Source organism: Buteo buteo, chromosome 3 (assembly GCF_964188355.1).
Source record: "Buteo buteo chromosome 3, bButBut1.hap1.1, whole genome shotgun sequence".
NCBI lineage: Eukaryota > Metazoa > Chordata > Aves > Accipitriformes > Accipitridae > Buteo > Buteo buteo.
In genome coordinates this window covers 20,729,905-20,746,678 of record NC_134173.1, presented here as the reverse complement: position 1 = coordinate 20,746,678, position 16,774 = coordinate 20,729,905, and the positions used below count along the sequence as shown (strand labels likewise).

Genomic DNA, 16,774 nt, shown 5'->3' with positions numbered 1-16,774 from the left:
TTAACATGCCTGTCAATCAGTGAATTCTAATGCTAAAGCAGAAGAAGGAGCAGAGAAATGCAGTTTGTCAGGAAAATCACGTAGTCGAAGCATCTCTTTTTTCTGTGAAGTTTATTTTCCAGCCACTCTTCAGCAGCCTGGAGGAAGCTTGGCAGCAGGTGTAAGAAGGCTTTTCGTCTTCTCATTTGCTGAAAAAAAAAAGAGTGTAGCAAATTTACAAACAATGTATTTCAGAAACAAATAAGAACGTATCAAGTAACAAATAAGGCAGCTTTTTTTTGCCTTGTCACCATATCTGAATCTTTGAAACCTGTCATCTTTTCTCTTCTCTATATCCTTTGGTGGCAACTGAAATCTCTATATTGGTATAGCCACCAGTGCACATGACAGTCTGGGTAATTTTGAAGCACTGCCTTTGGAAAAAAAAAAGATACAGGCTTATTGGATTAATTTCTTTCCCTATCCATCTGTATTATTCCGTGCAGTTGCATATTCAGATGTAGACTTTGTGGAGATTCCCTCTGCTGCTGCTAAATCTCATTCTGTTGCAAGCATGCTCATGTTACTCTGTCTGTACTAAGCACAAATACACTCTGCATGTTAAAATGGCTTTCCTTGTTTACAGTGTACATCAGATACTGCAGTCTCCCATAAAAGATAATAAAAAAGAGAATTAAAAGTTTAGTGTTGCCCTTTCCTACTTGAAATGGTGAAAATAACCAATGTGCTCCCAAAAATAACTATAAATAAGTGCTGAAAAAATTTGTTGTCATGCATATTTAATTTTTACCATAATTATCAGAAGTTAAAAGGAAAAACATCCAATACACATTTATTTGTTAATGACCTTCACAGGTATCTTGATCTGACTAATATTTGTTTGATTCTGACTATTTCTATGACTGAGGAAGAAATGAATGCACCGAAGTTCTTCAGCCTTAAATAGAAAAACATATTGTGAGTGATATATCTCACTCATGAGATACCTATCAGGATAATAAATTATGACAAATTTGTTTTTTCTAGCACTTTTACTTATGCTTTAATGTAGACTAAATTATCTTGTTTGTTCATCTGGGTAAAGTGTTCATGTTAATGCACTTAAACTCCCAGCACGAGTTTAAAAAAATACAGCATCTGAATATCTTACTCACAAGCATGAGCAAGATTCCTTCACAATAAGGTCCTTGGGGAAAAATAAAAGAAACAAGTAGCCAAAATGAACTCATATTTTTGAGCTAGAGAATAGTGATGATTTTATTACATCCTGATGCTTATTATTGACTCAACATGAAACTAGAATGTAGAAATGGGAAAGACTAATTAGGTTCTTTTGTCCATTCCCTAAGGATCCTTCTACTGAAGGGGATAAAATTATCTTAAACTTCTCATCCATCAGCAAAATTGATTCTGCATTACAAGTTGATATGAAGAACCTAGTCCAACAAGTCAATTACCTAAGACTTTTGAGTTGGAAATGTTACAGGCAGCATGGTTTTTACAAAATAAATTCCATATTTTTTAGTCTTCCCAAGCTCAGATGGGCTATTTAGAATGAGTGATTAATAGGTATTCATATTTCCATGATGCAAATCACCCTTATTTAGAATAACGCACAAATTAGAAACTAAACCAGCTTTCTTACTGGAAAACCTTGATTCAGCTAGACTGAAACTTTGTTGGACTGCTTTCACAAAGACAGTTCAGGTTCAAACCATGGGCTCAAGGCTCCTGGAATAAGCCTTCAGTCAGAGCTGTGACCTCAGATGGAGAGCCAATAGCTCATGTTGCTATTTGATCTGAATCAATTTGGACCTGTATTTCACTTTCCCAGATGAGTCACCTATCATTCTCCCGACATGCTTGACTGTAATTAAACAATTAAATGTCTGTAGGGCATAGAGAGAAAGAGAGTCCATGTGTGAGTGAGACCAACTCTGTTTCTCTGTAGCCAGGACACTGCACTGGAAAATGCATCAAAGCCTCTAGTTACAATTATAGTTATTCAAACTATTCCTGTTTCATAGGAGAAAAAAATGAAACATACTCCCTGCAAGCCATTGCCTCGCAGTGCTCTCTTAAAAGCTGTACGAGGTAAAGATTGAAGACTCTGGCCTTATTCAGGTATCCCACATAACCCTCACTGGGGGATCCCTAACCCTGGGGAGTGCTACATGTAATGCAAAATTCGGAAGATACTGGATTTGTCCAGTCTGAGAAAATGTTCATGAGAGGAACAGAAAATTTAACATCCCTACTGTGTGGCAAACAAATTATATGAAAGGAAGAGTTCTTCAATTATACTGGATGAACTACATTAAACTACAACTACATTGTTTTGCTGGGTTTTTTAATTTCCTGCAGTTAAGAAAAAGCAGCTTTCTTTAATGGTGTAATGGTACATACGTGGCCAGTAGTAATATGTACACAACTTTTATTGCATTCAGCTTTGCCTAATCTCAGGCTAAGTGGATAAATCTGGACCATTTCTGTTGCTGCCAGTTCCTCTGTTCCCAGTCTGCAGTACTTCTGTGAGTAGTCAAAAGGTGTTATGGGAATGTGCTATTTATTTTTGGTGAAATCATATGATGTTTTCATTTTATTTTGTTGATACAGAACAAACTGAGCTAGTATTGGAAATTTAGCTGTGGAGAAATGTCAATCAATAAGTGTGTAACACTTTATTAGATGGAAAGTTAGCTGGCAGCATTAGCTGTAGTGTTATAAAAATTTCTTAAATAGCACCTGCCAAGAGTGCAGAAATAAAGTCTGGTCTCAGACTTAAAAACATGTTTAAGTGCAGCAATGACTTTTTTCTGAACATGGTGGAAATAATAATGTGGAGCAGGGACAGGTAAGATTATTCAGAAATGGCTAGGAAGCTGGCATATTGTGGCTGCTATATATTATATCAAGCCTGGTCAGTTCATTCGAACCCTACCTTGCTTCCTGTTGTCTCTCAAGGTATGTTTGGATTGTGACTGTGAGGATCATGAACACCTTTTGTGTATTCATGGGCATTTAATATGTAATGCAGTTCCTGCTGTAGCAGAGTTCCAGGCCTGGACTGGGATTTCTAGATGGTACCACGATGCAGACAAAATAAGGCATAGAGATGTGTGCTGTTCCAGCCTAGTTAGATCTGTATCAATAAAGAAAAGAAAATGCCATATGATATTCCAGAGAACAAATATCACATCCTCATAAAACTTTCTGACTACCCACAGAATCACTGCAGAATAGGATCACAGGAAATGCCAGCAAGAGAAATGATCCAGCTCTAGCAAATAGTTGATGTTTATGTGTATATATATACACACTTATAAAATACATATTTTCAAAATGATTATCTAGTTTTGTGAAATGAGCATTTTTAAAGAAAAAAGTCTCTGGAATAATCAGTTTTGTAATTACTCAAAGGATATATTTTTTAAGCATCTCTATATTAAACTTGGAATTTAGAATGGAGGGTTTTCTTATTTTAGCTAGCTGGGAGACACTCGTGTATATTTCATAAAACAGTACAACTGTGGCTCATCACTACTGTATATTGTAAACAGCATGTTACAGGCCAAACGTTTTTATGTTCTTTTTACATTTGGAAAGAGATGAAGAATTTACAGGTCAAGCTCCTCCTTTCCTTCATCCTGTGAAAGGTCTAGTGCTGACTCCTCTAAATATAGGAGGAGGTGGTATACCAAGCCAGCCAAAGCACTGGTCAGTCTCATGGGAGCTATAGATAAAATTTCTACATGCACCTCAGTCACTTAGTAATCTAAGCCTCGTTGAAAGCTAATGGGACTTGAAAGCACTTTGAAAATTTCATTTTGTGAAAGCCAATTTTCACATACAGTAATGTACAGGCAGCAGGGCTTGCTGACTGGCTAGCTCAAAGCAGGTAGGATTTAGTTTGTGCTTGAAAATCAGCCAATTACTATTCACTGTGCTGTCCCTTGGCTGATAATGAGAGAAGGCTTTGTTTTTCCTGAGCAAAGGATACAGTAGAAAGCCTCTATGTTGCCAGTAGCTGCACTGGGCAGGATTTGTCCCGATAAAGCATTTCAGCTTGCTTTATAAGCAGCGTTTTCCCGAAATGTCAAGCTAACAAGATTCAGTCAGATCTGTTTCTTATTGACAATACATCTAAGGTGAGGAAATAATGAAAAACACATTTCAAATTCATAGCTCAGTCCTCAGTAACCCACTTGAGTATAGCTGAGGTGGCTTACTCTGGAATAGTGTTGCTGCATACTGTTTTCTTTTTTTTTGCATTTGTGGTGGGTTGACCCTGGCTGGACACCAGGTGCCCACCAAAGCTGTTCTATCACCCCCCTGCCTCAGCTGGACAGGGGAGAGAAAATATAACAAGGGGCTTGTGGGTCAAGATAAGGACAGGGAGAGATCACTTACCAATTACCGTCACAGGCAAAACAGACTCAGCTTGGGGAAAATTAACTCAATTTATTACCAATCAACCAGAGTAAGGTAATGAGAAATAAAACCAAATCTCAAAACACCTTCCCTCCACCCCTCCCTTCTTCCTGGGCATAACTCACTCCCGGATTCTCTACCTATCCCCCCCCCAGCAGCGCAGGGGCACAGGGAATGGGTTTTACAGTCAGTTCATCACACCTTGTCTCTGCTGCTTCATCCTCCTCAGGGGCAGGACTCCTCACTCTTCCCCTGCTCCAGCGTGGGTCCTTCCCATGGGCTGCAGTTCTTCACAAACTGCTCCAGTATGGGTCCCTTCCATGGCATGCAGTCCTTCAGGAGCACACTGCTTCAGCACAGGTCCCCCACAGGGTCAAAAGTCCTGCCAGAAAACCTGCTCTGTGGGCTCCTCTCTCCACAGATCTGCAGGTTCTGCCAGGAACCTGCTCCAGCACGGGCTTCCCCACAAGGTCACAGCCTCCTTCAGACATCCACCTGCTCCAGCGTGGGGTCCTCCACAGGCTGCAGATGGATATCTTTTCCACCATGGACCTCCATGGGCTGCAGGGGGACAGCCTGCCTCACCATGGTCTTCATCACAGGCTGCAGCAGAATCTGCTCCGGCGCCTGGAGCACCTCCTCCCCCTCCTTCTTCACTGACCTGAGGGTCTGCAGGGCTGTTTCTCTTACATGTTCTCACTCCTCTCTCCAGCTGCAGTTTCTGTCTGTCCCACAATTTTTTTTCCTTCTTAAATATGTTATCACAGAGGCGTTACCACTATCACTGATTGGCTCGGCCTTGGCCAGCGGCGGGTCCGTCTTAGAGCCGGCTGGTATGGGCTCTGTCAGGCACAGGGGAAGCTTCCAGCAGCTTCTCACAGAAGCCACCCCTGTAACCCCCCCCAGCTACCAAAACCTTGCCGCACAAAGCCAAGGTGGTATCATTGCAAAAGGCCAAAAAAAAAAGAAATGGTGCACTGGCTACAACTCAAATATAGATTCTGCAGGTATTTGATATGCATGCTATATTCTGAAGCCCGGGTTAAAACTAGTGTTAGGATGTTAGGAGAAACTGAACATTTTTTATTTGTTTGTGAATTAAGTTCTGGTGTAATTCTTGCTTACAAAATGGTGTTCTTTCTTGTCTGAGTATGAGTTAATTACTGCCCCTGCAAACAAGTGGCTCCTCTTTGCACCATCTCTGATTCTATTACCATGGAGGAATCAGTTAAAATAAGGTTTAAAACTGAGGAGGAGGATTTTTCCGTACCTCATGTAAGAGTAGCCATAGCCTCAGGATTCCTTGCTCAGGCTGCATGCTGGCTTAACATATTTATATGGAACCAACTTCACTGGAAGTTCATCACAGCTTTGTTTATTTGTATTTTCCCAAGGCAAGAGAGATTTCCAAGAAAGTTTTATCAGGAAAGTCAACATAGCTGTGTAATTACAATATAGCCCTGCTGAAGATTACATAATAATTAATATTTGTAAGGCTAAAATTAGAAAGTGCATTTCAAATGCCATCACAGTCAACACTATAAGTCAAATGAAATAAAGTAATAAAAGTGAGAATGTGTTTTTTCAGCTCATTACAGGGGTTTTGTTTAATATCACTGAGATTCTTTAGTGCACAAAATGTCCGGGGCTGGGACATACAGAAGCAACAATAATAATTAACACTGAAGTGTGGCAGCTAGAAAGCAGCAATTAATAAATAACACTGCAGCATTTATGGCCACGTTTTGCCAGTACAAATGTATGTTGCCTTTTAGTGTGCTAATTCTTACACTGATAGGCCTATAGGAGACTTCAGTAAAAGTGAATAGGTGCATGGCACTGAGGTATGTGTTACCCTCAATGCTGTTTTAGTTTCTGGAACAGACTTGGGAGGACTTTTTAATTAAAGCGTTAGAAGCATCCAGGTTATATGACCTGATTCTTTCTCATTATTATTTTCTTGACACCTTAAACTACAAAAGACTGCTCTGTATGCATTTGGATAGCTATTGGTGAGTGGTGGGGCCTTATGGTTTAGTGATGTCTTGATCACATTTTTATCTCAGACTTAAAAATTATTCACAGTATTTATAGGAGCATACATACTATGCCTATGAAAACATACTCTTGTGTAAGCCTTTAAAGTCAATTTAAGTGCATATGTTATGGTAGAAAACAAATGTCTAAACCTATTTTGAGAGAAGTTATTGCAGAAAGACTGCATGATCACATGCCTGAGTTTTTATAGCAGAGCTTTGTTCTGGGCTTCGCTGGCCTCCATGGAGGCACTAAACCCTTCAGAACTCCTGGAAAGGTGAGTGAAAGTTAAATGCATGCTACCATACCTATTCAACAAGCATATGGTAAAGACTGCTCTTGGCAAATCAGATTATCAGGAACTGATCAGATCTTTAAAGTATCTTCCATTTAGAAACCAGCTCATTTGGGGAGAGCGGAGATGAGCAAGCATGCAGCTGTACTGCTGTGTGGCAATGGCAATGCAATTACAAAAAAATACTGAACTAGCAGTTTATCTTGCTAGTTGACTAAATCAGCACAACTGGGATCTGTTAATTTTCTTTATAGTATGCTGACTATTTTAGGCAGAAAGATCAAGACATTTTATTTTATTTTACTTTATGAAAAAGTAGAACCTAATCTTACACTGTCTAGTCTATACCTGTTCGTGCAAAGAGGTGTTCAGGTTTGCAGAGCTGCTGACTGCTTATGAGCTTCCCGTGAGATAACTAGGAGGCTGACAGAACTGAATACTCATGAGAACCTGATCACATAATGATGTGCCTGCAAATTCCTGGTGATACAATCTTGGGCACATTGCCTTACTGAGTGGGGAAAAAATGTATTTCAGCCAAGGGAGATGTTCCCTTGGCTGCAGTCAATGATATTTATATTTTAAAGTAACATTTAAAGGCAGGTTTTTACATAACTTTCTGAAAGGGTGTTTTGTTCTTACCTCCAAATTCCAGCGTGGTTAAAAGAGCAAATAACATGCACTTATCGATTATCAGATCACTGGACTGGCAGAGCATTAGTAACCCTGTAATTTTGCTTCCTCCTGTGAAATTCTCTGTAAGTTATCCTACTAACAGCTAGTCTGTCCTATTTAAGAGGTTCATTAGGAAAAGGAGAATTGTTGAACTTTTTGATCTATTAGCTTGTAGTCTGTTCTCCCAGTAATTTTTAATTTTTTTTTTTTTTTTAAATCTCTGGGTTTACACTTTCATGTGTATTTTGAACAGTTTCTGTGGTGTAATGGGTTTGGGGTTTTTTGACAGTGTAGTTACAAAGGGAGTCTTTGCTTTTTGGCCTTTTTTGCCATGCAGCCATATCTGTTAATAAGAAAACATTTACTGTACCTCAAGTTCATTTTGAAGGTGTGCTGGTTTTGGCTGGGATAGAGTTAACTTTCTTCATAGTAGCTAGTATGGGGCTGTGTTTTGGATTTGTGCTGGAAACAGAGTTGATAAGGCCCATATGTTTTTGTTACAGCTGAGCAGTGCTTACACAGAGTCAAAGCCTCCCCTGCCTCTCACCCCACCAGCGAGGAGGCTGGGGGGGCACAAGAAGTTGGGAGGGGACACAGCTGGGACAGCTGACCCCAACTGACCAAAGGGATATTCCAGACCATAGGATGTCATGTTCAGCATAAAAAGCTGCGGGAAGAAGAAGGAAGGGGGCGGGGGGGGACACAACACATTTGGAGTGATGGCGTTTGTCTTCCCAAGTAATCATCACACATGATGGAGCCCTGCTTTCCTGGAGATGGCTGAACACCTGCCTGCCCATGGGAAGTGGTGAATGAATTCCTTGTTTTGCTTTGCTTGTGTACGTGGCTTTTGCTTTACCTGTTAAACTGTCTTTACCTCAACCCATGAGTTTTCTCACTTTGACCCTTCTGATTCTCTCCCCCATCCCACTGTGGGGGAGGTGAGTGAGCGGCTGTGTGGTGCTTAGTTACCGGCTGGGGTTAAACCACGACAAAAGGGCATCACATGTAGTAAAGAATGAGGAATAAAATGTAGCTCCTTCTGTGCAGGCAAATTAGCTAGTTGTCCTTGAGTGGTCAAGTTGTAGGCAGTCACAATAGCAAGCAGCAAGTTTTTCTTCAGTAAAAAGTGGAGAGAGTTATCGTTGCTACTAGAAACTGCAGTGACCATTAGGTGAGGGGACCATTTTATAACCACCTGCTTATGCAGGGTGGACATGTTTACTCACTGGAAGTAGGTTAATTGCACTCTTTTCAAGATGGAATTTAACTGCTGCAGATAAAAGTCTTGCATCTTGTCAGTCCACTGCCTCTATCAACACATGCTAATGGCTGCCACTGCCCATGCACTCTCCCTGGGGAGCCTTTGGAGCTTGAAGGTATCTGTTCATTTTCTGCACATTTCTAACTTTAATACCTATCACTGAATTTGGTCTCAGGTGGACCAAACATTAGCTTATGGATTTGACATCTATGCTAGAAAAAGGTATTAGAAGCTATTTGTTCCTTGTTTAAGCTGCTTGCTTTTGTAGAAATTGAAAAATGACCCACAGATTTACAAGTTCTGTATGAGTAAGTGCTGGGGACATTTCAGGATTCAGGTTTTACCTGTTTCTTTGTGTGTTTGCTTTCTTTCCTACATCTGAACACTTTTTCCTGTATTCTGAGCTAGTTTATCATGTTCAAATTGATCACATACATACTCCAGTAGCAATAGCAGTTATTAGAACTGGGCCTCACAATAACAAGCAGAAATAGAGGCTCTAGAAAGCTCTGTGTACAGAAGCAGCTTCTTAAGAGTTTAAACCATTCTTAAAAGCTGTGTGATTTTTCCATTTCCTAATATGTTTGTGTTCCCAGAGCAGCAACTAACAACTATTGGTAATACAACTAATGGTTATGGTATATACAACTGATCATTTCTGTTCAGTTTTTCCAGTAAAGCATTTAATTAGCTTGGGGTTTGGAGGGTTGATTTCTCTTTCTTATTTTCCTTTGCTTTTCATCTTCTGGTTGCAGTATGTTGTTGATTTCTGTTTTTTCACAGCAGAAATCTTTGATACCAACTACTATATTGTGTAGCTAATGGGCTACGCTGCAGACTTACTGTTAGGCAGCACAGTACCTTCTCTTCAGACCTTCTCCTCCTGCAAGAGGGCAACTGCTGAGAATAACTTTCCTGCCTGTTGTGCACACATCTGTTAAGTTGATGCTTAGAACAATTATAGGCTCTTTCTCTCCCTACCATGAGTCTCTGGAATCAAATTGTTCAGTTCTTCATGACAATAAATCCTCCAACTCTACCTAGCCTCTAATGCTTTTCAATTCTGGCTGGAGACAAGTAATAATTTATTCATATGTCAGAAAATAATTTGAAAAATGTCAAGAAGAAAAGAAAAATGGGGTAGGAAAGAATTACTTTCTGAGACTTTAAGGTAGGTTTTCGGGTGTTTTTTTTTTTTCATTCAGTGTCCTGAACATGAAAAAGTTTGGAGGCTTCATGTAAAGAATTGGAGAGGAAAAGCAAGAAAACACTTTAGAATACTTGAGGAGAGCAGGAAATCCTGTCAAGCATTTTTAATTATGATTGTCTTATCATTTGGATAGTAAGATTGAGAGGAGTGTACTCAGCACTGCAGAACAGGCCTTTTCCTCTAGAAGAACATTTGGAATTAAAATTGAAAGACTTGTCAGAGGTCAGCTCTTTCTCTGCCCTGAAAAATGCTATTACTTTTTGTAAAGATTTATTTTTCTCATAATTTATTATCTGGTTTTTTCTTTATAAAGAATGACAAATTGAAAATCTTTAGGAAGAAATTAGTGTTTAGGATCTCTCCCCAGTTGTAATTTGTGATTTCAGGATCTGAAATGTAGGAATCTTTAAATCATGAGACAAATTATGCTGTCTGTAGGAAAAAAAAAATCAGGAATAAATTGTTGCAGGTTATCCCAGAGCTGTCAAAGAGAAATGAATGTTACAAAGTAGGGCCCAACCATCTTGTCTCTCACATGAATCTGTAGGAAAGAAAACTAAAAATAATGCATAAAGAAACTTGCTACATTGCCCCTCAGTTTCTCAAAGATTCTGGCTTCTTGCAAGGGGAAAATAAGAGGGCTGTGTAGACAGAGGATCTTTTCTCACCTTTCCTGCAGCTTTACCAAAAATATATTCAGATGAACGATCTTGAAACATCACATAGTCTTGTGGTAACAGAATGCAGTGGAACCATTTAGATTTTCTCCATTAAACCAGGTTGTGAATCGGGATTCTTGAAGCAATAGTGTTGTTATTTTTTGTCCTTGATCAAGCTTAAATAATCTTAATAATGTGTCATGAACTTGCAGACTCTTGCCAGGACACTATTCTGTGGAAAACTGCCTTTCCCTAATCCTATTTTTATTTACATTCCTTCAAAGATTATAGCAATAATAATTTTGCTGAATATTTGTTTGAGATTTGAGAGGAAGGAAGGAGCTATACAGAGATAGTATTTTCCTACAGTGAGTAAAATAGTCTCCTTCCTTTTACCAGTAGGAGAGATTGGCCCAAAACTTTTCTAATGCTTTTGTGACTTTAAGTGCCCAAAGAGCTATATTTAATCCTACATTATTAAAACACAAGCAAGCTAAACTTTCACTGTAATGTATATTAATTATGTTACTGCGACATTCAAAATTTCATTTGGACCATGCGTGTATTACATATCCAGGACACTTATGTAGAAGTAGAATATTTACTGCAAATTTCCATGTGGTGGAGAGTGATTTAACTCTTGTCATACTTCAGAATGAAATCTCACAAAAGCATCAACTATTCTGTGCTGTAAATTAAAAGAAAAAAAAAGGTGTCGAGCTTTGCAGCCACGACATCAGCTTGAATTCGGTAATTTCAGAAACTGTAGTTTTAGATTCTGCTGTTATTTTTAGGCTGAGACCTTCTCACTTTTCTTGTGTTCTAACAGTCATAGCTTCCTTTTGTTTTAAATGGCTTTTTCTCCTATTATATGAAGTAACAAAGCAAGTAAAAGACAAGTTGAATGACTATAGGGAAACCTGTGAAACTAACTATATATGCAGCATTTTTAAAGGCAGAGAAAGTAAGGGGGAGAATACATAACTTCTTTAAATGGTCTATGCAAATAATGGATGATAAAATTATCCTTTGAAATTGGTGAAAATAAAAATAAATTTTAAAAATTCAAAAGTTTTAGACTATTACTATCTTTTTTCTTAAACTTGAGTTGATGTAACTTATTGCATCATAACTGTGATATTATTTGCCTAGTGAGTTTGTTTTGACTTGCCTATAACATTGTAAAATCACAAAGTCATAGAATCACAGAATGGTTTGGGTTGGAAGGGACCTTCAAAGATCATCTAGTCCAACCCCCCTGCTATGATAATACAGTAATAATATATTACTAAATTTTTCACCAAGTACTTGACTTTCAGAGTGAAAATAAAATTTTCACAGGGAGCTCAAGGTACCAAAATACACATGCCAAACTACCCAAATCTCTCAATGTATGGTTTTGTAATGCTTTAAGAGTGTTGGTTTCTTCGCTAGAGGAACATTTAGGCCAATACATTATCCATTTGTTCTCCAATTAGCTGATTTAAGGCATTCTTCTAAATAAGGCACTAATTGCTTACTGCAGTGTGGCAGTTCAGTAATGGGTTCAGTATCGATGTTAACTTTATAGTACCTGATAGTATTTTACATTTGTTTATTCTTATTGTCTCAGTGATTTTAAAACAGTGGTTTAAAATCAGTGTGGCACACATCATGGGTAAGACATGTAGGATAGAAGCAGACAGGACCAGGCATACACAATATGATGTGGTTGTTCCCAACATTTTACAGTTCTGGAATATTTCCTGTGGGCTGGTACCCAGCTTTAGCACGACACTAGAGGAAGCACTGTGTGTTCATTTACAAAAGCACACAGGTTGCTGGGGAAAGCACTGCAGAGGACATGGCTGCCATGGCATGCCAGGGTTCTTTACTGCTTTTCCCACTGTTTTGCAAAGTGATATACTGCAGCAAAAAACTATATCTTCTGTCTCACTTCAGAAAGTACGATTTAGGAGCTGGGGTAGTTTGATGGATAGTGTATACTAAGAAAAATATTAGAAACCAGGAAAGGCCACATAGTCCATTGAGGCTCATTTCATTCCAAATACACCTTCCCTAGGTTATCATCCAATTGTTAAGAGAAAGAGTAATGTTATCCATTTTTTATAATTCCACTTCTGGGTATTACAGAGATAAATACCTAAATGTTGGAGAACTAACTTTCTTTCAGAGCACTATTTCAGGGGAAAAATACTTAAATGCAGATAGGTGGGATGACAGAAAAGAAATTGACCTTAAATGAAAAATATGATAGTGATATGAATATATGTGTATAGGCACAGTTTCTCAAAGTTCCCCAGAGAAAAGCTTTCAGTCATGAGACTTTCAGATAGTAACCTTTCCTTTGATTTATTGTTTCAGGACCAATGCAGGAGACAATATATGACTTTTGGAGAATGGTATGGCATGAAAACACAGCCAGCATAGTCATGGTTACTAATCTCGTAGAAGTGGGAAGGGTAAGTAATTTTTGTACTTAAAAAGATGAAAAACTTCCAAGGTGTTTGCTTTTGGAAATTAAATAGCAGACTAACAAGACGCTTATATAACGAGTATGGCACATAAAATATTTATCACTGCCTGTGCTAAGAGGTTCATTATCAATTATTTTTAAACATGCCTTAGATGCTTGGCTTTGATAACATTAGCACAATGAAAAAGTAACTGATAAAGCTGCATTTTGTACAGCACAGCCTGTAAAGACTGCCAAAGAGGGAAAGTGTTATATCTTTGTATATGTATTTCAGACATACCATTTCTATTAAGGGAAACCAGAGAATTGGTTACAGAACAAGGTATTGTTTCATCTTTTTTTTAAGGGAGACCGAGGGGGAGTAATTCTGAAACAGATTTCTGAGAAAAGTAGTTAAACTATGAAACTGCATCTTCTTCATAGTATATTAGTCTAGATCAACCTGGTTTGTTTGGGTTTTCCTTCCTGTAAGCCTTCTGGACTAAAACAGAAAAAATTAGCTTTACTTATTTGTACACTAAATTTGTTGACCAAGAGGTTGTCTTCAGGAGCTGAGTAGTAAAGGAAAGCTTGAGTTACCTGGTTGATACAGTGTAATTTTCTTTCATTGCTTGATAATTTCTAAAGTAGGCCTCCTACTCAAGTCATTGTGGCTAATTTCGTTTTCAACAAGTATTGAATGGAACCATTTTCTTTGTTTCTCACAACCTTCAATAACTCTTTCAATTTACTGCTTTGTCTATGCACTGGTGTCTTAGTTCTCATCTCGGATGGGTTTTTTCAAGAAAATTTGCTTGGGAACTGGGCATATAGCTTTTATTTAGTGTGAAAAAAACCCACTGCTTTTATTGCAACTACTGCAATTATTGCAAATTGAAGTGTTGAAATAAGACATCAAGTGCACATGTCTTGGTGTGAGCCACATGGTTTTAAGAGATGTTTTTAATTTCATGCTGGTGGAGTGGTTGGTACCTCTCTGCCCTGTGGCATTTGCATAAGAGTAGAGAGCACTGTTTATGTGACGTGAGTCAAAGTGTCAGATCTTGTGTCCTTTTTAGCAAGTCCAGTTTTACAATCTCAATACATTCTTCCTTATGTTCTTTGTCAATTGTTAATATAAATCCTAGCATTTAGATATCTGTGTGCCCAAGCCTGCCAACAGATCAAGTGCTAGTATTATTTTTAGATATAAAAAAGATGGGATTTGTGACTGCAGTTAACACCTACTGCAGGAACACATGTACAACTAATTGCAGAGACAAAAAACGATCATGGAGGCCACTTTAAAAATTCAGTCCCTTGAGTGAGGAAAAAGGTAGAAATAGTTGGATTGTCACATATCAATTCAAAATGGATAGATTTGTAAGAATAGGAAGCTCTTCAGCAAACCTCTTCGTTAAAGCTTTATACACATTCATAAGTACCCAAGCACACAACTTAAAAAGGGATGTGTTCAGGGTATGGATAAACAAGCGTTAGAACAAAAATAACATACTGCACTTACTGTTTTCCTACAGTCAGTATTTGAAAGCATCAGAGTGAACTCTCAGGTATCAGCCGGGGAGACGCCAGTCTTGGTGCCAGTGTTGGCAGCCTCAGCTCACAACGTTTAGGTACGCAGCACCTTCCCTTAGCAGCAAGCAACAGTTTGTGCCACCATGGAGATTTCTTCAGGGTGCAAGAGTCCTAGTGGTATACAGATCTGTGGCTTTGTTGTTTCTGGCAGTGGTAGAAATGACTTAGTTCTCACTTTCTCTGGAGGCCAACATAGGTGAGATCAGAGAGCAGAAATTGAAATGAGTTTTTTGAGGGAAATGAGATCGTATGAGCCACAGGACAATGCAGTCACTCCTTAATTGGTGCTTCTGTCCCACTCCCAGAGCTGGAACCATCAGCAACAAGGAGGCGTATTACAAACACACCATCTGTCCCACAACCCCTAACACAAGCTCTGTGCCACCTTGATTAGTAATGATTTTAATGGACCTTTTGGTAGCATTCCTGCAGGGCAAACCTTGTAACCTTCCCAAACTTGAGTTTTTCTATTTCAATTGCTATTGCTGGTATAAGATTTACAGGGGTGTATTATTTTTATTTTTTTACCCTCTTGACCCACTGTAAGCTGAGGAGGAAAATTCCTTTGTATTTTCAGGAAAGAGGAATATCTATTTAACATGTTTGCCACACAGTGTACGTCCTTCATGAATTAATCATTGAGGGGGCGTATGTGTATTTGTTTACCAGGACTGGCTGGATAGTCATTAAATCAGTGCTAGGAACTTGCTTCTTGCCCTGGAGCGTTATGTAGCAGGACTGTTAATTGCAGATGGAGGAATCACCATGAGGCTGTCCCTAATGCAAGCACCTGCTGCAAATGACTCAGTCCCCACATTACCCTCCAGCAGGGTACATCTGCCAATATCTGTCATTATCTGAGGCACACTTGTCAAAACCATACATCCCTTTAAGCTCTTGTGTGTTCCAGCGAGGGACCCTTGTCAGTGTTTCTGGCACCTGCAGACTGCTGTGCACCTGGTATTTAAATGGCACAGAAATGTGTTTTGATTGTTTTCTCTCTTTAATGAACCTACCTGAGGGACATTTAGCTCTTTATCTAGTAGCCTGTTACCCAGTCACTCACATTTACACTGCTTGTGTGGAAATTCAGAACTCACTTGTGCTGTTATACTAATCCATCTGCCAGAAGTCTTATCACAAAATCTGCAGGGCTCCCTAAGGAGACTTTTGTACTGGTAATTTAAGCTAATGATTTCTAAACATATTTAGTCAGTTTTATGAAGACCTCATTAGAATGTGACTGTTTATTAAAAATCTAAATGAGGTCTCACAGTCATTTAGAAAAATCATTGCTGAGTTGCATGAACAGTTCTTTGATAATGGATGATGAAGTGGGTTTTAGTTAAGATTGGCCTAGGTTGACATAAGAACTTTTACCAAAAAAAACCAAATAAGCAGCCCTTGAAGCAGCCTTGAAAAAAGTCTCTGTCTTCTTCATGCTGAGGTCAACAACTTTCCACTCACAAAGAAGTTCACAAAAAGGGAATGACAGGTAACTAATGGTATAATATACCTACATTTTAGTGCAAGAATCAGAATTTTCTGTACCACACACTAACATGTAACAAGCAAAACCAAGACTCATAAAAATATATTGGTGTGACCACAAGCTATTCAAAATAATGTATTTTGGATTATATTAATGCAAGAGGCCCCCGTGCTCATGTTTGTAAGTGGTAGAGCAACTGAAGATAGTAGTGTAATTTCAGACATCTTTTCCTGAGAGACTTAGCATAATCTGGTAGATTATTCTAGAGGAAACAAAACTTTTTATGCCACCAGTGTAGGGGTGATTGGAAAATAGACACAAGAGAACATCTTGCTTACTCCAAGAGACTGCTCTTGAATACAGACTCCAAAAGACAGACCTGGGTCCTTCTGTAGTAAGCAATGGGTGCTTGATCAAGGTCTTTATGTACCGGCCAAAGTCTCAGGTTGCTTCTTGAAGTGTTCCGATGTTTGAACACATTGAAACATCTCTTTCTTCTTTAAAGAGTTACATTGGGAAGATCTAGAATATATTAAAATATGCCATCTAGCTGTCACCTCCATCTTTGCTCTTGTTGGGCTGGTACTAATGCTTCATTGGCAGAATCAAACTTGGCATGTCACATCATTTGTCATTTGTCAGTAGTCACTTTCTCTCCTA

At 38.7% G+C, this 16,774-nt stretch overlaps 1 protein-coding gene across 10 annotated transcripts in view; it reads left to right on the top strand.

Moving 5' to 3' along the window:
- Positions 1–16,774, top strand: part of PTPRM (protein tyrosine phosphatase receptor type M) — a 502,188-nt gene that overhangs the window by 455,518 nt on the left and 29,896 nt on the right. For all 10 annotated transcript variants that reach the window (XM_075023029.1, XM_075023027.1, XM_075023025.1 and 7 more), the window contains one exon: positions 12,936–13,033. In XM_075023029.1, coding sequence (XP_074879130.1) covers positions 12,936–13,033 — 98 coding nt within the window. The remainder of the gene's footprint in view (positions 1–12,935; positions 13,034–16,774) is intronic.